The 22147-nt window shown below is 44.7% G+C and overlaps 1 protein-coding gene across 1 annotated transcript in view; it reads left to right on the forward strand.

The window, feature by feature from the left end:
- Window positions 1–22147, forward strand: part of TNN (tenascin N) — a 72835-nt gene that overhangs the window by 49567 nt on the left and 1121 nt on the right. Inside the window, exons 13-18 of the mRNA XM_063627299.1 lie at window positions 1749–1879; window positions 2873–3005; window positions 3436–3587; window positions 11012–11108; window positions 11987–12154; window positions 19878–20041. Of these exons, the coding sequence (XP_063483369.1) occupies window positions 1749–1879; window positions 2873–3005; window positions 3436–3587; window positions 11012–11108; window positions 11987–12154; window positions 19878–20041 (845 nt within the window). The remainder of the gene's footprint in view (window positions 1–1748; window positions 1880–2872; window positions 3006–3435; window positions 3588–11011; window positions 11109–11986; window positions 12155–19877; window positions 20042–22147) is intronic.

The raw sequence follows: 22147 nt of genomic DNA on the forward strand, positions 1-22147 counted from the left end.
TTTTGCCTTGATTCTGAAATCAGGAAATTCAGTTTTTCTGTGAGACGAATAGAATAAAATCCATGCCAGATGTTATGCTTTAGAAAATAAAACCAAGTTGATATTACAGAAACTCAAAATTTGTCAAAACATCCTAATTCAAAACAACAGCTGTCTGATTTCTATTAAAATGCTGCAATTCAGCTCTCAGCTGAAATGCTACTGGGTAGAAAATAGCCTGGCGATGTCTTTTTGGGAAGTTCTAAATTAAAATAACCTTCTATGATAATGCTTTTTCAAAAGAGAAATTTCCGTTCATATCTTTGGTTATGATAAAGATTTGGTTTATCTTTATCTTTGGTTTATCTTTTGGTTAAAAAAAAAGAGCCTTCTGACCAGTTATGATGTTGACCAGTGTTTTTGCTGAGCTTCTGTTTTCCCGGTCTACAGTGCACACTTGCTTACCCACGCGTTCCCTCTAGTGTTTGGGTGAGGAAATACATAGAAGAAAAGCTCTGCTTTTCCTATATCCCTTCTCTTTCCTTCTTCCCTCCCCCACCTCTTCCTTTCTTCTCTTTTCCTTCCTTCTCTTTCTTTCCTTCTTTCCTTCTTTCTTTCTTTCTTTCTTTCTTTCTCTTTCTTTCTTTCTTTCTTTCTTTCTTTCTTTCTTTCTTTCTTCCTTCCTTCCTTCCTTCCTTCCTTCCTTTCTTTCTTCTTTCTTTCTTTCTCTCTCTCGCTGTCTCTCTTCTTTTTCTTTGTTTCTCTCTCTCTCTTCTCTCTGTTTCTTTCTTTCTTTCTCTCTCTCTCTGCTCTATACAAGCACCTGTTCCCTCCCCTTCTTCTCTTCTTTCTCTACTAGGTATGCATCTAAGGCCACACACTTCAATATGTAACAATATGTAAGAAACATAACTTTTTGTTTGTTTCTTTTTTTTTTAAGACAGAGTCTCGCTCTGTCACCCAGACTGGAGTGCAGTGGTGTGATCTTGGCTTACTGCAACCTCCGCCTCCCCAGTTCAAGCGATTCTCCTGCCTCAGCCTCCTGAGTAGCTGGGATGACAGGCGTTCACCACCACACCCTGCTAATTTTTGTATTTTTGGTAGAGATGGGGTTTCATCATATTAGCCAAGCTGGTGTCGAACTCTTGACCTTGTGATCCGCCCGCCTTGGCCTCCCAAAGTGCTGGGATTACAGGCATAAACCACTGTGCCTGGCCAAATTTTTGTTTCTATGCCAACTTAATTTCAATCATACCCATATTCTACTTAGGGTGAGCTCCTTCCTCAGGGCTGTATATAAGTCTTGGGTAGTTTCCCAGTGACAGGCATTGGGGCCCATCCAGCATTTCAGGCAACTTTCCAGGCAGGCCGAGTCACCCTGGTTTCTTTGTGCAGGGCCCTTTCAGATCTGTGGCCCTCTTATCTTTCCACATCCTTTTGGGAGCCCTGCCATCTCTGAGGATCTATCTGCCAATCTAGGCTGTTAATATCCACCACTTTGTGGGAACCCGCCTGGGAAATGGGGGCCCAGATTCCCTTCCTCTGGGACCCACCCAATGCCCTGTTCTTCTTGTGTCTAATGGGTCTGTACTTTTAGAAACAAAAGTCAGAAAGGCACTGTGGCAGGGAGGAAGAGAGCCTGCAAACTGCTTGAAAGAAGGAGGAGAAATGGGAGGGTTTGAAAGGGGAAAATATAAACTGATGTCTCAAAAATTACCTTGCCTCAGTTGTATCTTAGTAATAACAATTACCTGACTTTCTACATACAGAACTCGACCCTCCCAGAAACCTTCATCCATCTGCTGTGACGCAGTCTGGTGGCGTATTGACCTGGACGCCCCCCTCTGCTCAGATCCACGGCTACATTCTGACCTACCAGTTCCCAGACGGCACAGTTAAGGTATGGGGGATTCCTTGTCTTTTCTCCTGGTGCCTTCTCTACTGTGTGAAGCAACTAACTTGGGCCAATTAGCTCATTTGCTGGCCTCACGGCAACTTGCTGATCTTTACTGATCACATTGCTAGTTGTACATCTGCCCTGGGTTATTTTGTTTGTTGTTAGCCTTCCCCAATAAATGTAAGCTCTATGTTTGTCTGTTTCATTTATCACCATATCTAAAGTGCATAGGATAGTGCTTAGCACATGGTAGGTGTTTGATATATATTTATTGAATGAATTGATTAACCCTTATTTCAAGGGTTATACCTCCCCTTAGAATCTGAAGGCCAGCGAATTTTCAAAACCTGTCCCAATGGAAAATTATTATTCTCCCTCCTTGCCAATGAAGAAAGAAGGGAGGAAATAAAACAGGAAGGACACTTAGGTTTATTTGTTATCTTAATTAGTGCTTATGACAGCACCGCTAGGAAGGTTAGCCCTATGTTTATAGAGGAAGTAAGACTGGTTCAGAAGGAAGTTTATTGAAATATCAACTATCTCCTTGTCTCAGATATCAATGGCCAGTTTCACCTCCCCTATTAATTTCTCCTTAGCCCGGCATTGCCAGCCTGTTCCTGCTGGCGATGTAGCCGCTATAGTTAGAGCCCCTGTGTGTATCTGAAGGCCAAAGTCTCCCAGAAACTTGGCCGGTGATCCTGAAGCTGCAGTCCTGGGTGCTGGTTCTCAGCTGATGCTCCCAGTAATGCTTTTTGGGAAGTTCCAAATTAAAATAACCTTATTTTAATTTAAATGCTGACTCTTCATGGCATGGCTCTCCAGAGAAGTGGCTGGGACCCACTGCGATTCTGGGCTGCCACTGAGGCTTCAGAGAGACAAAACACTGTGCCCTCAGAGAGCTTCTGTCATTAGCACCAGGGAATGCTATTGACACCTAGGGTGCTAGTGGGTGATAAACTGAGTCACTGGATGTCTAATCTCTCCCTTGTTTGGTAGGAGATGCAGCTGGGACGAGAAGACCAGAGGTTTGAGTTGCAAGGCCTTGAGCAAGGCGCCACCTACCCTGTCTCCCTTGTTGCCTTTAAGGGTAGTCGGCGGAGCAGAAATGTAACTACCACACTCTCCACAGGTAGTGTGGAATCCTGTACTCTGAATGACCATGCAATAAGAACCAGCATTGGAGAGGCTAGCAAAGGAGTCTAGGGAGGAGCAAGTGGATGCAGAACTATTGATTTCTCTAGGCATGAGGAAGTGGAAATGGGGTTGTGTGTTCAAAAGAAATCCACCCCACAGTGGGGAGGCTAAAGAGAGGAGTGAAATAGAGTGTTATTTTGTGGGGGAGTTGAGTTGGGGGAGGAAGTGATGTGAACTTCACCTTTTCCTGGTGCATTTGGGGAGTTGATGAGAAAAATAAGATACGAGTGAAGAGTTGGAAGAAGCTGAAGTAGGAAGTTATGAAATAATTTCCAAACAAAATAAATTGCCTTGAAATAGGGAGAAACTCCACCTCTTTCCTCCTTGCCCTTGTCCTAACAACACTGTCTCTGCTTGGCTCCCAGTTGGTGCCCGTTTCCCACACCCTTCGGACTGCAGTCAGGTTCAGCAGAACAGCAATGCCGCCAGTGGTCTGTACACCATCTACCTGCACGGCGATGCCAGCCGGCCACTGCAGGTGTACTGTGACATGGACACGGACGGAGGTGGCTGGATTGTGAGTCACACAGAACCCTGGGGAGCTCTGTGTAGGGCCTTGCTTCTCAGCCCAGGATGCTGGTCATGGATGCTCCATAGAGTGTTTGGAGCCCTATTTCTTCTCCACCCATGGAAGGGAGGAGTTTTGGTGGCTTGTAGCTCTTTTTAGAGAGATCCCAATGTTACAGGAAAGGGGTCCCCATCCAGATCCCAAGAGAAGGTTCTTGGATCTCATGCAAAAAGGAATTCAGGGCGAGTCCACAGTGCAAAGCAAAAGCAAGTTTATTAAGAAAGTGAAGTGGTGAAAGTACAGCTACTCCATAGACAGAGCAGGGCGTTTCTGAAAGTAAAGAGGAATGCATGCACCCTAGGTACAAGACTTGTTTATATATAGGATAAAAAAAGATCATGAGAGGATGTGCTCTGTTACAATGGTTCTTGATAAAGGATTAATTTTCTTAATTACTATATTTTGCAAGAATCAATATTATTATATTTAAAGCAAAATTAGGAGTGCTTCTGTTCTCAAGATATCAGGACATTCCTAAGTCTGGGTCTGTTTAGTAAACACTGTCAATCTGTTCCCTTAACCATAAACATCTGGAGGCTAGGAATACCTAACTTTCTGGGAATGCAGCCCAGCAAGTCCCAGCCTCATTGTCTTAGCACTCACTCAAGATGGCTCTGGTTCAAATGCCTCTGACACCAACCAACTGTAAGGATAGAGCCTGGTACTTAACCCCTGTCCTAGAACAGGCTTGGTTAGACTAAGGCTGACGACTATGAAGGCTTGTGGGTTGATCATCATCTAGTAATGCTTTATATGTAGGTATTACCTATATTTTACCTTCTTCAAAGCACTTTTGTACACATGACCCTCACACAACAGCTTTAGAGTAAGTGAGAGAGGATTGTTTTTCCTATTTTACAGATAGGGACAGTGAGTCCCACAGAAAGAAGTGCCTGGCCTAAGTCATACAAGAATGACAAAGCTGGGACCAGATTTCAAAACTCCAGCCTCCTAATCATTGGTCTTCTCAGTGAGTTCATCTCAAGTCATCCAAGATGCAAATGCATAGCCTGTCTGGGGAGTTCAGGCCTCTGAACTGGAGTCCGTTGTCCAAGTTCTGTACCCTGGCTCCACAGTACAGCAACAAGGCCTTTGAGGTTTTGATTGGAAAGACTAAAGTCTGAAAGACGGAAACTTGGGCAATGCTCTAATTGTCCCTCTTCTGTGTAGACGTTTTATTCTCTTGGGCCATTGTCTGCCTAAACCACATGGCAGCTTCTTTGATTGCATCAGCCTGATCCAATTATATGATGAGCTGCTTTTGAGGGTTGCAATCTGATCCTTCCATCTCCCCTTGCCCCTTTTCTCTCTGTGCCTGAATGATAAAGACTCTCACTGCTCCAAGCCAGCATGCAGCCTTAACCTGCTGTGCATCCGCACCTCATTGTGGGAAAGAGAGAGCATGATCTCATAGTGCTCAAACCTTATTCATTTACACATTCACTCAGGGGCCTGGGAAACCAAAGACACTTGAGCAGCCATGAATAAAAAGATACCATCTGATGAGCAGCAATGAAGAAAACTTATTATCTGCACAGCGGCATCTGACGATTGAAAGGCAGTAATTGGATTGGCCGGGGGAAATTCCCAATTGATTTATAAAAACAACAGAACAGAATGTAACTTGGGAGGTCTTCCACCTGACCAGACCCATAGGGCCGTACCTGCTGCTTTTCATCAGCACCATTGTAAGGCTAAGCATTTTGTCCCTTCAGGCCTGCAGCCCAATTTCCTGCCTTTGTGCCCGTAATTGACCTTTGGCAGGACGTTTGTATTGTCTAGTGTGGCCTTTTTGTAAGCCAAGCTCCCACAGAGAAGGAGGCATTTATTTGGGGCAACATTTGGAAAGAGATCTGTCAGTCTGTCTGCCCTGGAATAGTCATGACTTATTGCACAAATATTTATTGAGTGCCTACTATGTGTCAGGCACTGCTTCATGTACTCAAGATCCAGCAGCGAACCAAACCAACAGAAATCCCTGCCCCCAAGGAGCGTGCCATTTACATCCTGCTCATGCAAATAACCCCTTCTCAAACACAGAGATCGGTTCCAAAAATAATAAAACCACTGTGCATTCTGACCCTCCCCAGCCCCAACCGCACCCCAAGTCTTGTTTTCTGAGCCAGACTCCTGGGGGTCCTGCATGAACTGACGTTCTGCAGGGTTTTACTTAAAGCCACCATGCTCCAGAAAACATGCAGTCCTGAAAACTTCCCCACAAAACATTTTACTGACAGTTGTTATAGTTTTTTTGCGGGGCGGTTCAAGAGTCCTTTGTCACTGAAGGATGACCTATAGTCTGTTTCTCTGTTTTATTGAGCTTTCAAAATCCTTTTATGGTAATTCTTCCATCCCAAGCAGCAGGAACTCAATTTGAAGAACAGGCCAGAACTGTGCCCTGAGGTAAACTCTGTGGCTGGTGGGGGGCTGGAAAGGACATCAGGGAACACTTAATGTCTCAAATATTTCCATCTTTGTTTTCCATCTTGAAAGTCTTAAGGGCTGCATTAGAGACTCTTTCCACAGACATTTCAATGCAAGTTTGACTTTTTTTCTCTGTATTTAGTCATTCAGGGCATTGAGTAAGTTCTAGAATGCAATGACAACTCTAGTATAGAACCAGACATAAAGAGGTTTTTTGTTTGTTTGTTTGTTTGTTTCCCTTTGAAACTTATTTGGTAAGGGGGTTTTGTGATACCCAAATAGTTCATTATAGGGTGTTTTCATCTCATAGAATGGGAGTGGATTAGATTCTGAGTGAGTCAATTAAGGCTGCCTAATCAAGATGTATAAATGATCCCTGTGGGTCAGTTCATTTGGAAACTGATATAATAAAATGCAAACTAACATTTATTGAGAGATCATAATAACCTATTATATCTATATATGCCAGGGTCTGGCTTAACTACTTTATGATTTACTATGATTAATGACCTTGCCGAAGCCTTGATTTAAGATTGTGACAGAGAGGCTGTTAACATCTTAATCTAACAGTTTAGAAAAGTGAGGCTTGTCAAGGTTGCCCAAAGACACAACTAGTAAGTATAGGGCTGGTTCTGGTTCAAAACAGTGATGCAAAGAGCACCAGAATCATTTTTGGAAGCTTCCCTGGCCCAGATGAAGTGTTATTACACACACACACACACACACATACACATACACACATCGCTGGAAAGCTCCTATCAAGCTTGGGCACTGGGTTCACTGATAGGAGATAGAGACCAAATACCTTTGTAATGCATTCTAGGGGGACAGGGTTGGATTTGAGCCTGACCTTGTGGTGGGAACGTGATTTGACACGATGTATGTGGAGCCATATATTGGTGCTACATCTGTCCTAAAATTCCACTGTCCATGGTACAACAAGAGTCCCAAGGAAGGGGTTGGACCAGGCACCTTGCTAGGAAATTAGCAAGTTCTCAGAGTCTTTGGAAATTCGATTTGGGAAACAGATTCAGTAGGGCTGGTATTTTCAAACTTTCTGACAGAAAGATAAGATTTATGCCTGGTCTTTGTATCAGTGATTAGCTGTAGGACTCTGGATACTCGCTTTTCTGGACTTTCACATCTGTCAAATGGCATCATAAATACTTGCTCCGGGGCCAGCACTCAACAGATGCTCACGAAATGATTGTCGCCTGGCCGGGCGCAGTGGCTCATGCTTGTAATCCCAGCACTTTGGGAGGCCGAGGCGGGCAGATCACGAGGTCAGGAGATCGAGACCACGGTGAAACCCCATCTCTACTAAAAATACAAAAAATTAGCCGGGCGTGGTGGCGGACGCCTGTAGTCCCAGCTACTCGGAGAGGCTGAGGCAGGAGAATGGCATGAACCCGGGAGGCGGAGCTTGCAGTGAGCCAAGATTGCGCCACTGCACTCCAGCCTGGGCGACAGAGCGAGACTCCGTCTCAAAAAAAAAAAAAAAAAAAAAAGATTGTCGTCTAAGTGAATAAATGAGTGAAGAAAAGTGAGGGAAGCCAAGAAGGAAATAGGGCATCTTTAAAAGATGGATACTTGAGCAAAGGGGAAAGAGAACAACGTTAATGTGGTGTTAACTGTTTGCCGTGATATTTCCTGCATTCTGTTCAGCAGCTCTTGCCCATTTATAGAACATTTTTATGTGATGTCTCATTTAGTCCTCCTGGAAGTCTTATGAGGTAGGCTCTTCTCTTCCCTTCTGTTCCTGTTTTACCATGAGCTGGCCAAGGGTTAGGAATAGAAGAGGCTGCCTCAGCAATCCCCACCCGTCCCCTGCCCAGGAAGTGGCTGTGGTCTGACTTGGAGCCTGGAGCCTTCTGCATCCATGGTGCCCCACTCCTTGGCCAGCAAACATGAATGGGTGCTTTGGAAGGAGTTAAATGTGAACTCCCATGTGGAGCTTTCAGCATTGCTGCAGAGTAACCTACTCTCTCTTCCCTCCCTTTCTCTTCCCGGAGAAAAATATAAAGAAGGCACGAATATCAGGTGGTTTACTTTATAAATTCAAGATAATGTGTTTTACTTCAAGGCACATGCTGTGAAGTCTAGTGGAAAGGAGGGAGATTAGATTTTGTGTTGGGGCTTCTGCATCTGAATGAATGCAAAGAAAAATAGGCAGAGAGAGGAATGCAATTCTAGCCTTTGGTTAGTGGGAATCGTTCCTGAGGTTAGCTAGGATGGCGTTCAGCTTGGCTCTCAAGGTCATGTGGAATTAGATGTATTATCAATTCCAATAGTGTATACAGGTGTGTGTAGGTACTTTTCAGATTTACTTCCTATAAAAGAATCCAATTTACTGTGACTGGAACTGCCTTCCTTCTCCAAACAGAGGAATTTTTGAAAAGAAAGCAGTCCACACTTTGGTGAATGGCACCCAACTCTGCCTCCATTTTCTTGCTTCTCACTCATTCTTTGGTCCGTTCCAGTTTAGCTTCTGTCCATATCTTACACTGACACAGCCCTTGCTAAAATCACCAGTGATTTCTGTGCCACTAAATTCTAGGGATGGTTTTGGCCTCCTGTTCCTTGACCTCTCGTCAGTACTTGACACTGTTGACCACACCTTTCTCTTTATGGTTTTTGTGATTCCATATTTTTCTAGTTTCTTTTTCTCCACTTCTGTTGCCTCTTCTCTCTCCTTAATGGATTCGTCCTTCTTCATTATACATATTGGATGTCCTCAAGGCTTGATTCTAGGCCACTTTATCTTTTCAGTTCCCATTTTCTTCCCATGTGGTCTCATCTTTTCCCATGACTTCTTTTTGCCCTCCTCTGGGTCCCAAGCTTCTCTGTACTAATTAGGATAGAATGGGCTCCAAATTCCAGCAATTGAACAAACACGATGTAGTTTTCTTATGTGTGCAATGTCTTCTGCAGGTTTGACAGCCAGTTATAAGTGTGACTCAGGGATTCAGGCTGTTTCCATCTTGTAGTTCTGCTGTTTCAGTGTGTGGCCTTTCCCATGGCCTCGTGGTACATGGCAGTAGAGGAGAGAGTGTGGAGAACCCACCCACACCCAAAAGGCTCCCACCTACAGCCTTTTGGCTGCAAATAGTCACATAGCTCCAACTTAAATACAAGGGAAGGTGTAAATGGACATCCTCCTGTGTTCCTGGGAAGAGGAAAGTGAACTGGGACTCAGTGAACTTCTAGCATTGCCTGAGACACACTCTACCTTAATAAGGCTAGCCTAGACATCTCTTTAGAACTCCAGCCCTTACATCCAATTGCTCTGTGGTATTTTCATTCACCAGCATACCTCAGAAATAACTCACACTTACCACATCCCCAAATGAGCTCATGACCCATTCATAAAACCTGTACTCGGCCAGGCGCAGTGGCTCACACCTGCACTTTGGGAGGCTGAGGTGGGTGGATCATGAAGTCAGGAGTTCAAGGCCAGTCTGGCTAATATGGTGAAACCCTGTCTCTACTAAAAATACAAAAATTAGCCGGGCATGGTGGCGTGCGCCTGTAATCCCAGCTACTTGGGAGACTGAGGCAGGAGAGTTGCTTGAACCTGGGAGGCGGAGGTTGCAGTGAGCCAAGATCACACCACTGCACTCCAGCCTGGGCAACAGAGTGAGGCTCCATCTCAAAAAACAAACAAACAACAACAACAACAAATAAATAAAAATAAACTACCATCTGTCCTCTCTGAATCCCCCATCTCAGTGAATAGCTGAGAGAAGAGTCATCTGCAAGCCCATACTATAAGAACCTTATCTTACCTTGACTTCCTCCTCTTTCAGTCATTCCTCCACATTCTGTCACCACCTCTGTCAACTTTACCTTCTATCCACTTCCATCTATTCTCAGGGCATCCCTTATCCAAGCTACTGTCATCCTTCATCTGCACTCTACAGTGGTCTCCTAATTGGTCATCTCATTTCCACTCTTGCCCTTGACCAGTCCATTCCATACACTACAAGCTAGAGATGAATCTGATCGGATCTCATTTCCTGCTTAAAACTGCAATAATTTCCAGTGCTCTTACGTGGACCAACGTCTTCAACAATCCCTTTTAAAGGCTCGTCAGGACTGACTCTTGCCATCTTCTCAGCCTCCCTTTCCATCCCTTCCTCAGCCCCCAGCAGCCCCAACATTGGCCCCCGTGCACTTGCCTGACCACTCCTACTCATCCTGCAGCTCAGCCATGTCCTGGGGGTAGTTTCTTGGCTCTTTGGTCAGGTCCTCCTGTTTTACGCTCTTATGGTTCTGTTGCGTCTTTCCCTCATAGCCCTTATCACAGTTTTAACTGCATTTAAAAATTATTTAATTTAGTAATTTTATTTACTGAACTATTAGCTCCAGGAGGGCAGGGACCATTTCTGGTTTATTCATTTTGCTTACTATCTTGCATATTGCCTAGTACATAGTAGATGCTCAGTAAATATTTGTTGTGTGAACTTTTTTCTACATAAGTATTAAATAATCGCTATATTAGGAATCAGGTGAATTAAAAAATAATTTCTACTCTCAAACTATTTCAGAAAAGGGGAAAAAAGATGCCATAAACATGATGTGCCCCAATTGAGTTGAATGGGTGTTGAAAGTTACATGTGAGAGTTGGCAGAGGTCTGGAATATCTTGTCCTAGACAACCCACACTAGCAACTGAATCACACAAATAATGGAAAGAACTGAAATTTCTTAAGGGCAGGAACCTTCTCTGCTTTTGCTCTACACGTCTCAGTACCTGGCATACTACTGTACATATAAAGAATGCTTATTAATATAGTGAATCTACTGACATATAAATAAAAAGCCTCTCTAAAAAGAAAGGTGTGCTAGCTGGAGGAAGGCAGTGTATGAGCAAGCTGTTGGTCTTCTCTTGTCTCCCAGCACCTATGTCTGTTTGGAGAGTCAGAGTGAAGTATTCATCTTCCTTCTCAGGTCTTCCAGAGGCGGAACACTGGGCAGCTGGATTTCTTCAAGCGATGGAGGAGCTATGTGGAAGGCTTTGGGGACCCCATGAAGGAGTTCTGGCTTGGTATGATCTCAGAATCCAGGAGGCTGGGGCTGTGGGGGGTGATTTCTCCCAGGACAAGCTAGCTAGGAGGCTTAGGGAAGCTCACCACCTTCACTGAGAGGCCCCAGTGGCAGGGAGACGGAGGACTGCCGAGCAGGTTGTTGGTGGAACAGTTGATGGGAAAGCTGTCCTGCACTCTGAACTTGTTGAAAGGTAGGGTGGTCACAGGGGTTTTATGCTGATTTAAGCTCTGCAGGATCTGCCTGCAGCCTGAAGATCTTAGAAGCCACAGTAGTAGAAAAAAAGTTCAGTGATTGGGATGCTGGTCCATTACTGGGAGGTCACTCTAGCAGTCTCTAAAATTCTGTTGGTGATGCCAGGCATTATGAGCAACTTTTTTCCCCTTTTTCCCTCTGCTCTCCTCTGGAGCAGTTGTTCACAGACAGTGAAATAGCCAAAAGCATGAATTGAGAAATGAAGAATTAAAAAGTCATAATTCAGATACCCAGTGTCTAATAAAGTAGATGATGTTTGTGGTTCGCTCAGTATAAAATCTCTTTGGGGATCTTAGGATGAGCCGTTGACCTGCCCTCCTACTTGGTGAGATAAGTGGATGATAACTACAACTGCTTCTATTTTAGAGGGACGGAGCCAATGGAGGCAGATTCCTTCTGGGGTTACCCTGCCCCCCTCACTGCTCCCTTCCATAGAACGTGGTCTCCACACTCCTTAGTGTGACTATGAGCCCCCAAAAGAGAAAGTGCTGAGACTGCCCCTTATTAGCAGAGAAGGTAAAGACTAAAGTGACTTTAGGTTCTGAAAGCCTCAGATGCACATGTTGAGTGCTTACTCGCACACATGGGTTGATCGGTTATTGGAATTCCATTTTTTATTTTTAGGACTAGACAAGCTACACAACCTCACCACCGGCACTCCAACGCGGTATGAGGTGAGAGTGGATTTACAGACTGCCAATGAATCCGCCTATGCTATATATGATTTCTTCCAAGTGGCCTCCAGCAAGGAGCGGTATAAGCTGACAGTTGGGAAATACAGAGGCACAGCAGGTGAGAAAAAATATTTTCTTACTGCGAAGGTCTCTTGCTGTCTGTTGTGTAAGGATTGGTTTGCCATGTGCCACTGATCTGGGGTGTGGAATATTATGCTGTGGAGGTGAATTGTTCTCATTGACAGTGGATGTCCTACTTTCTGCAGGGGGTCAGGAGTGAACAAGTAGTTAAAGCAATCCTTGACCACCATAAAATTGGAACTTTCGTATGTTATATGTCACCCCCCCACCCCAATAAAAATCCTCCCCTTGTACTCCTGTTATTCAGGCTGTTGTACATTAGCTGATGAGCCCATATTCTGAACAATTTCTTTTTTTTTTTTTTTTTTTTGAGATGGAGTCTTGCTCTGTTGCCCAGGCTGGAGTGCAGTGGCACGATCTCGGCTCACTGCAACCTCCGCCTCCCAGGTTCATGCCATTCTCCTGCCTCAGCCTCCCGAGCAGCTGGGACTACAGGCGCCCACCACCACGCCCAGCTACTTTTTTGTATTTTTAGTAGAGACGAGGTTTCACTGTGTTAGCCAGGATGGTCTCGATCTCCTGACCTCGTGATCCACCCGCCTCGGCCCCCCAAAGTGCTGGGATTACAGGTGTGAGCCACCGCGCCTGGCCCTGAACAATTTCTTGATGCTTGTCAGTCTTTCATTCGGCTTTAGCAGTGTGGCTGTCATCTTTGCACAGTAGTGTGTGTGTGTGTGTGTGTGTGTTATTATTTGAGCTTTTGGTGGCGCTTTGCTATAAAAACAGAATAAGGAAAGTGCTGATTCAAATAATAAGAAGTATAGGTCTCATTAATTTAATTCAACTGTGACAACACAGAAATGAGAAGTTCAGTGGAAAGTGAGGGAACCTTTAGCCTCTAGTAGCCGCTCATTGGAGCTAAATCAGTTGCTGGTGTGTTTGGTTGTGAAGGAAAAGAGCAAAATTAAGCAACATGACTGAAATGCTGGAATGATACCAGTAAATTAAATATATTGTGTAAGAGGGGGAGGTGTGGTCATTGTTTTAATACTAATATTTTAAAAGTTGTATTTATGGTTTTTAAACCCTAACAAGTAAGCCTGTGTTTTGACATTTGCATGTTTTTGACTTTGGTGTATTTACATAGGAATGTGTTACTAGCCAGATTGACTGACTGTATAAGACATGGCGGTCTCTGTCCTTAGACTTAAATGTAAATAGGTGAAAACAAATAGAAGGTGACTTTTGCAGAATGTCAAATAAGGGGTAAGAAACATAGACAGTTACAGGAGTGTGGAGAAGGTGGGCACATGGAGGATGAAGCAACTGGAGGGAGTTGGATCTGCAAAAAGGGGCAAACTCAAGTGGGAGGAAAGAGAGGGCTCTCCAGGCCTGGGGGCTTTAGGGTGAGTAGGGACTGAGGGGAGGCAAGAATGCTGGAGTTTATCTCACAGCCTTACTGGACTTCTCAAGATTGTCTACTCAAGGACCCCTGATGGCAGAAGACTGTGAACAGAACTTCTGAGTGTCTGGGGCCATGATCTGGAGTGGCCAACTGTGAATGCAAACCTTCTTTGAGATCTTATAATTTCATTTAAAAAATAGTCACATGAATTTTGCATTTGTTCTTGTTTCCCAGTGCCTGTCTCAGAGCCTGGTACAGAGTAGGAGAGTTTAAAAAATGAAATTGCTAGCAGGAGTTTTCTATGTACATAATCTTATGGATGTTTAGTATCTTACATAATAGTCCCTGAGACCCAAATAGGTTCCATAGGGGTGAATGAAAGGGTGAGTTTGGTGACATGGTGACATGGGAGGGGACAAAGAGGGAGGGGTAGGCACCTACCAGAGTATGAGGCATTTGGGCTACAGACATGGGGAAACTGTTCCAGGATTCTGAGTAGGAGTTGGATGAGAAAAAGCATGCAAAGAATTATTTCACGGAAAAGACAATCCTTGAAAAAAAAAGCATTGCAGCTAGAAGATCCTCACTGCCTTTGGATACTGTCACTTCTTTCCTAAGTAGTCCTGGGTCTCCACGGGCTGGAGACAGGCTGTGCTACATGCACTTGAAGTATAACATAGTCATGCGTCGCTTAACGACAGGGATACATTCTGAGGACTGCATTGTTAAGCATTTCATCATTGTGCAAATATCATAGAATGCACTTACACAAACCTAGATGGCAGAGCCTCCTATAGACCAAGTTATATGGTGTAGCCTATTGCTACTAGGCTACAAACCTGTATGGCATGTTACTAAATATAGTAGGCAATTGTAACACCATGGTAAGTACTTATGGATCTAAATATATGTAAACATAGAAAAGGCACAGTGAGAATATGGTATAAAAGATAAAAAATGGCCAACCTGTACAGGGTACTTACTATGAATGGAGCTTGCAGGACTGGAAGTTGCTCTGGGTAGGTCAGTGAGTGGTGAGCGAATGTGAAGGCCCAGGACATGACTGTACACTCCTGTAGACTTTAGAAACACTGCCCTTTGGCTACACTAAATTTATTTACAAATGTTCTTTCTTCATTAATAAAAATTTACCTTATCTTATTGTAACTTTATAAACTTAAACATCTTTTTCAATTTTTTTGACTCCTTTGGAGTAACACTTCGCTTAAAACACAAGCAGATTGTACAGCTGTACAAACATATTTTCTTTCTTTAGATCCATATTCTGTAAGTTTTTTTATATTTAAACATTTTTTATTTTTATTTTTTACTTTTTAAACCTTTGTGTTAAAAACTAAGACACAAACACACACATTAGCCTAGGCCTGCACAGGGCCAGGATCATCAATATCACTGTCTTCCACCTCCGCATCTTGTCTCGCTGGAAGGTCTTCAGGAGCAATGGCACACATGGAGCTGTCATCTCCTGTGATAACAATACCTTCTTCTGGAATACGTCCCAAAGGACCTGCCTGAGGCTGTTTTACAGGATTTTTTTTTTTTGTTAAGTACTCATACACTCTAAAATAACAATAAAAAGGATAGTATTATTCACATAAACCAGTAACATAATTGTTTATTATCATTATCAAGTATTATTTACTGTATGTAATTGTATGTGCAAGACTTTTGTATGACTGGTAGGTTTGTTTACACCAAATCACCACAAACACATGAGTGATGCATTGGTTTGTGACCTTACGACAGCTGTGATGTCTCTAGGTAATTTTTAGATTTATTGCGATCTTATGGGACCACTGTCATATATGCAGTCTCTTGTTAACCGAAATGTTCTTATGCAGGGCATGACTGTATAAAACATGAAAGTCAGATATAGGAAAAGACAGTTATAATACAGTTGGGAAACATAAATGGACATTCATATGATCACGAGGATATTAACTGAATGAGAGGGGATTTAAAGATGCTATTTTGTATGACTAAGCACACTGCCCATATCCTCCCACCCCATCTCTACATGAGATCAGACTATGTGCCTGACAGCTTATTCTAGGTTCTTCCAACCCTTTGGTATAATACAGTACACACATTCCAGTCTGTCCCAGAGCCCTTGGGCCTGTTCAGTCCACATGGAGTCCATCTGATCATTTCTTTGGTTTCCAGTACCCTGTTGTCTGCTCTTGATCATGGCCATCCGTTAGCCTCAGCCTTTCCTTCTCGGGTTAAAGAAGTCTACATAAGCTCCATGTGTGGGACCCTCCCTGGACACAACATGAAGTTGGGTGTTTTTCTTTGGCCTCTGTGCCCCACATCTCTCCCTGAAACCCAGTGCCCTCCCTGGCCTCCTGGTCATGAACCTCACTCAGGCCTGTCCTCCCAGGCCGCACATTTCCTTTCTGTTGGCCATTACCATTTGCCTTTTCTGAAGTCTGTGTTAAAATGATTCAGCAAATGAACTGATGCCAATGGGAAAGAGACTGAAAGGCAGTCAACATGTTTGGGGAATTATTTAATTCTCCTCCCAGGTACTCTGTTTGCATGTTAACTGCAATGAGGGGATAATTCCTGTTCTAAGGTTGTTCAGGCCAACAGTGCCAGACAGTAGAGGATGTATTTTTTAATAGAATTTATTTTTTAATAGGAGACTTTCACACAGCATTTAGGCAGCGATCTAGTCTTCCCATGTGTACTATCATTCCCGCTTTTAAATTCTGAATTACAATGGTAGGGTTAGTAGAGTTTTAGCCTTCCTTAAATATGCTAATTTGTCCATGTGGAGGGTTTCAGAATTTAGAAAGCTCCTGGCTACACATGTCTTGAATGCTGAGGCACTGTTTAGAGGACATGGCACTCAAATGGAAGGTGAATATTTTGATACCTCCCTGCGTGCACCAGCTCTCCCCAGCCTCTATCTTCATTTTAGCTCTGATTAGAACTGGCATGCCTGCAGCCCGGCAGCAATGTGTGGCTTAAGGCTTGCTCCCTACTCAGACTGTCCAGGTGGGCCCTCAGCTTTTGACTTCCACTCAAGTCATATCAGAAAGCCCATTTTCCCTTCATGCAGCAAATTCCAGCAAGGTAATGATGTGTAAATTTAGTTTCTGATTCTGAGTCTTCTAGTGGGGGCAGGGAGGCTATCTTATAAGCTCCACCGTTAAGATGTGATTCATCTGTTTAGAGATCATAATGAAAACATAAAGAGCTAGGCATTCAGAATGGCGCCGAATGAATTCTAGGGCTAACCAATTATTTACAGCTGATTTCAAGTCCCACCTGCATGGGCCACAGTGGGGACACAACCAGGGATGGATCCCAACCTGGGGGCACTTGGAAATGTGACTGGGGAGCTCTGGAAGCATTTAGTGGGTTGGGGCCAGGGATGGATTTTTAAATGCTGGCACTTGAAAAAGAAAAAAAATTAATGGGTACCTGGACGAAAGGGAAAGCTAGAAATGGCACAAATCATTTGTAATCATTCATTCCTAATCCTGAAATAAAAGACATTCAAGGTTCCGACACACAGTACTGTGTCTGTGTGTGACTGACAGGGGATGTGATGTTAATGGCTTCTCCTGATCTTTGAAGGTGCAGCTGCCTGGGCATTCTTTCCCATCCTGGTGAATCCTAGACGGGGAGAGTGGGTCTCAGAGGGACATTTTGATGAGATGGATGGTGACCAGCTTGATCCCCTCTGAGTCTGGGCACAGACCTTTCATGGGCCTGCCATGAACACCTCCAGTCCTCATTCTCACTCTCTACACTCTGAACATTAGGATGGCTTCAGTTTCTAGACGGTAGAAAATCAGTCTGCAGAAAAAGACCTCCCACATTTGGGTGAAAACCTGCTTTACCTTTCTTTATCCCAGTGCCCAGGTTTAGATCATCACAAACATGTCTTTAAGAGAGCCTCTGCACAGATTCTTAGAAAGCAGCCCTGGGAACCTTCTATGTAAATTAGGTAAGCTGTGCTCATTTAAAGAAGGTTACTAAGGGAGACGCTGCACGGTATTTCAAGCTGTGGTTAACTTTCTGTACGAAGTCTGGAGGGAGGAGGAAATATGTATGACTAGCATGACAATATATCTTTCTTGGATTGGAGAAAACTACTGAAGACAGACCTGTCTACTGCGTCTGCGTGGAAGTGGCCTCTGTGGCCCCGGAATCCTCCTGCTTTTTCTGGGTGAGGCATAAATGAGCTGCTGGTGGGATTGCAGACTTGGAGGGGCAAATTAGGACCTTCCCTTTTAACATATGCTACCAACTCTGCGTATTCACCCCACCCACTCCAAAAACGTTTTTGAGACCAAGGACCTCCTTATTTTTGTGTTCACAGAGCCAAGCATGTGCTGCTCCATAGCAGGTGTTCAGTAAATGTTCCCTAAAAAACAAATGAGTGAAGTTGTAGACTAGAGGTTCTCACACTGTAGCCTGCGTCAGATCATCAGAAGGGCTTGTCAAGGCATAGATTGTCGGGGCCCACCCTGTAGTTTCCGGTTCTGTAGGTCTGGGCTGGGGCCAAATAATTTGCATTTCTTTTTTCTGTTCTTTTCTTTTCTTTTTTTTTTTTTTTTTTTTGAGATGGAGTCTCACTCTGTCACCCAGCCTGGAGTGCAGTGGCACGATCTTGGCTCACTGCAACCTCCACCTCCCGGATTCAAGCAATTCTTCTGCCTCAGCCTCCAGAGTAGCTGGGACTACAGGTGTGCGCCACCATGCCCGGCTAATTTTTGTATTTTCAGTAGAAACAGGGTTTCACTATATTGGCCAGGCTGGTCTTGAACTCCTGACCTCATGATCTGACTGCCTTGGCCTCCCAAAGTGCTGGGATTACAGGTGTGAGCCACCGTGCCTGGCCAATTTGCATTTCTAACAAGTTCCCAGGGGATGTGGACGCTGCTGGTCTGGGAACCCCACTTGAAGAGCCATTGATAGATGGCTCTCTCTTGCTAGCGTTCAAGAAGCCCCCCATTCAAATAAGGAAGCCATAGATGGATTGGTGTCTCAGAAAGAACGCTGGACTTGGAATCTCAGGACAGAGATTTGAGTCCCAGCTCTGCTGTTTGTGGACTGTGGGACCTTAATAATTTCCTAGAGTCTAATCTTTTTGAATTTATTTCCTCATGGGACCAAGAGCTGCCCTGCCCACTTCACAGGGTTGCTGTGAGAGTGAAATGAGAATGCACATGTGAAGATCACTAAACTCAGAGCTGAAATATAAATGTAAGAATCTTTATTGCAGGAACAGAGCTTGATGAAGCTTGTGATTGATATGGGCCCTTATTGCCTTTTATGAGCAGAAAAAGAAAGCTTGTAAAAGGATGACAAATATGATAGGGAAACAGGAGATACACAAGCAAAATAATTAAAGCAGTTTTCCAGATGGGATGTAATGAAGGACTGAATTTTACGTGTGTCCCCAGAAGGGCTCTGGAAGTTCAGGGGTGTTTGTGTGTAGGAGTGTGTGTGTGTGTGTGTGCACGCATGTGTGTTAGGAGGGTGCATGGGAGGACCAGTAAGGAGAATCTTCCTTAGAAGGGGGCTTGAACTAGGCTTTGAAGGGATGGTTAGGATTTGGACAGATGAGGGCAGAGAGAAATTCCCTGGAAGGTAGGCTGGTCCACAGTGGAGGGTGCATGGTGGAGATGGTGGGATGCAAGATTGTGCATAGGGCACAGCCAACCTACGGGCCTGCAAGGCATGGAAGAGGAATTCACCTCCATGTGGTATGAAGTAGACTGTTAGGCCTGAGATGATGAAAATGGACGTCTAAACTCCAGAGGGGCTGGCAGACAAGAAGCCAGAGAGAAGGCTGTTTTGTTAACACAGACCCAGGATGAGAGAAGGCCGAGGGTGGGTGTCGTGGGAGCAGAGATGTGGGGTGTATGTGAGTGACCTGCAGAGGGAGGGCTTGAGAAGGGGTATGAAGGGATTGTCAAACATGGCTCCAGGTTCCAGGTCTGGGTGGTGTGGAGAAGGGCGGACCCAAGGCAGAGTGGGGAGAGTGGAGAGTGGTGCTCTTGTGTGTGGCATGGTCAGGGACTTGGGGAGAGTTGTTATGTTTGGATATTTGATCTGACTGTGGAGCTTCAGTGAAAACGCTATGAGAACTGTTGGAGAAACAGGCCTGAAGTTGGGGTACAGGCCAGAAAAGACAGCCTGTTCACATGTGTCATGTTCCCATTTGGGCTGTTTTGAGAGAGCGGTGACTATCTGTGACATGACTGGCTGCATCCTTGGCATTTTCATGCCTAGAGATCTTCCTGCTGGGTCCTCTTTTGATCATCTCCTCGGTGGCTAACCCTGGGCGCTCGCCTCCGTCTCTTCTCTCCTGCAGGGGATGCTCTTACTTACCACAATGGATGGAAGTTTACAACGTTTGACAGAGACAACGATATTGCACTCAGCAACTGTGCCCTGACGCATCATGGTGGCTGGTGGTATAAGAACTGCCACTTGGCCAACCCCAATGGCAGATATGGGGAGACCAAGCACAGTGAGGTAGGTGACAGGTGAATGTCTTTACTGTCCCAGGGTATGCCCATATTCAGCTTCCAAATGGACACCCTCCAGGCCAGTCTGGCAGCCCCTCTCCTTCTGAAGCTTCCAGTCAAAGCAGTAGAGCTTCTCCTCCAGACTCCATGGCCTTGAGGTCGTGGCCTCCCTTCCTGATGGCCATGGCTCTGCTTGTTTTGCATTGCCAGTGCTGCACACTTGCCTAGGGGAAGGTGTGGGAAAAGCTTGGGCTGCCCACTGCCATGTAATGACAGATGATGTGCTCCACACACTGTCTCATTTCACTAGTTCACACAATGTCAGCTCTGGCTGCTGTAACAAAATAACACAGACCAGGTGGCTCAAGCAGCAGACATTTATTTCTCACAGTCTGGAGGCTGGGAAGTCCAAGATCAGGCTGCTGGCAGATTTGGTTCTTGGTGGTGGACCTTGCTGGCTTGTGGATGGCTGACTGCGGCTGTGCGTCCTCACATGGCAGACAGAAAGGAGCTCTGATCTCTTCTTCATATAGGGGCATGTGTCCCATCATGAGGGCTCCACCTCATGGTCTCATGTAAACCTAATTACCTCCCAGAGGCCCCCTCTACATACCATCATGTTGGTAGGGGGTGATTAGGGCTTTACTACATGAATTTTGAAGAGACACAAACATTCAGTTTATAACAAACACTGTCTACTTTCTAGTTGTTCTCCTAGTTGAACAAGAGCTATTTCTTTAGGCTGAGCATGGTAGTTCATGCTTGTAATCCCAGCACTCTGGGAGGCTGAGGTGGGCTGATTGCTTGTGCCCAGGAATTTGAGACCAGCCTGGGTAACATTGTGAAACCCCGTCTCTACAAAATATACAAAAATTAGCTGGGCATTATGGCGTGCACTTGTAGTCCCAGCCTCTAGGGAAGCTGAGGCAGGAAGATCACTTGAGCCTGGGAGGTTGAGACTGCAGTGAGCCATGATTAAGCCACTGCACTCCAGCCTGGATGGCAGAGCAAGACCCTGTCTCAAAAAAAAAAAAAAAAAAAGCTGTCTCAAGTACTTTGAACACCAGGAAAACAGTCTTTTGTGTCTTAGGTCAGACCTACTCTTGGATCCACTTCACCCAAAACCTGCCCAGAATATTGAGCTAGACCAGTCTCTCCACAGTGGGAGTATGTGCCCAGGGCCCAGGGGTCCAGGAGGGCTCCTCTTCCCACATTGCTCTGAAACTGTCCCACCCGCTATTTCTCAAGCCTCCTCCACCCCAGTGCATCATCCTGACTCTTTGACAGCTGTGGGGCACTTCCCACCTACTCCCTCACAGTTTCTTGAAAATTGCATCTTTGTCTCTGCTCATCAGTAATCCTCTCCCCTCCACAAACCCTGAGTCCCCATCCTAGGTTTCTAATTTCCCATCTGCAGCCCTGATGCTAAGCCTCCAGGAAGCCACCTCTTCAGAACTTACCTTGTACCAATATTACTGTAAATATTAGCACATCCAAAGTCCAGGTACATTTTGATTACTTTGGCCCTGACCAGGCTGCGGGACTCCCAATCTTTGTGTGATTTTTCAAAGGGAAGAAGAAATTCGCCCCCAGGGAAGCTGGGGAGGGTGGGCCCATGAATCATGGTGGCAGCGTGTGGGCTGACTCAGGGAAGCCAGGGATAGGAGATCAAATATTGGACATGAGCAGCCAGGATGCCCTGAACCATCCCATATTTGCTAATAAAAGGCATTCATCTGATTAATGCACTTTTCACAGTCTGCAAGGCATTTAGCTTCTTGTTTATTATTTACCTCACAAATTAAAATACATAAAATTGGTCACTTGGGCTTTTTATTGGCCAGGTTGCAGGGTTATTAAGTGAATTAAATATTATTGCGCTCACCAGTCAAAAGACATAAAATGAAATTTAGTTTTCAGCAGGCTATTTGTTACCCCAGAGCTAATATCTAAACAGTCTAAATTGAAAATGATTTTACACAATTGGCCAATTAATATGTTTATTTTTGCCTTTAATTTTTTGGAAAGAAAAAGAGTGAAGCAAAGATAATTTGCCCATTGCCGGCCCGGTTGACCCCTGGGTTGTCTCTGTGGCTGCTCTGGCCTCACCCAG

This window comes from Symphalangus syndactylus, chromosome 12, assembly GCF_028878055.3.
Source record: "Symphalangus syndactylus isolate Jambi chromosome 12, NHGRI_mSymSyn1-v2.1_pri, whole genome shotgun sequence".
Taxonomy (NCBI): Eukaryota; Metazoa; Chordata; class Mammalia; order Primates; family Hylobatidae; genus Symphalangus; species Symphalangus syndactylus.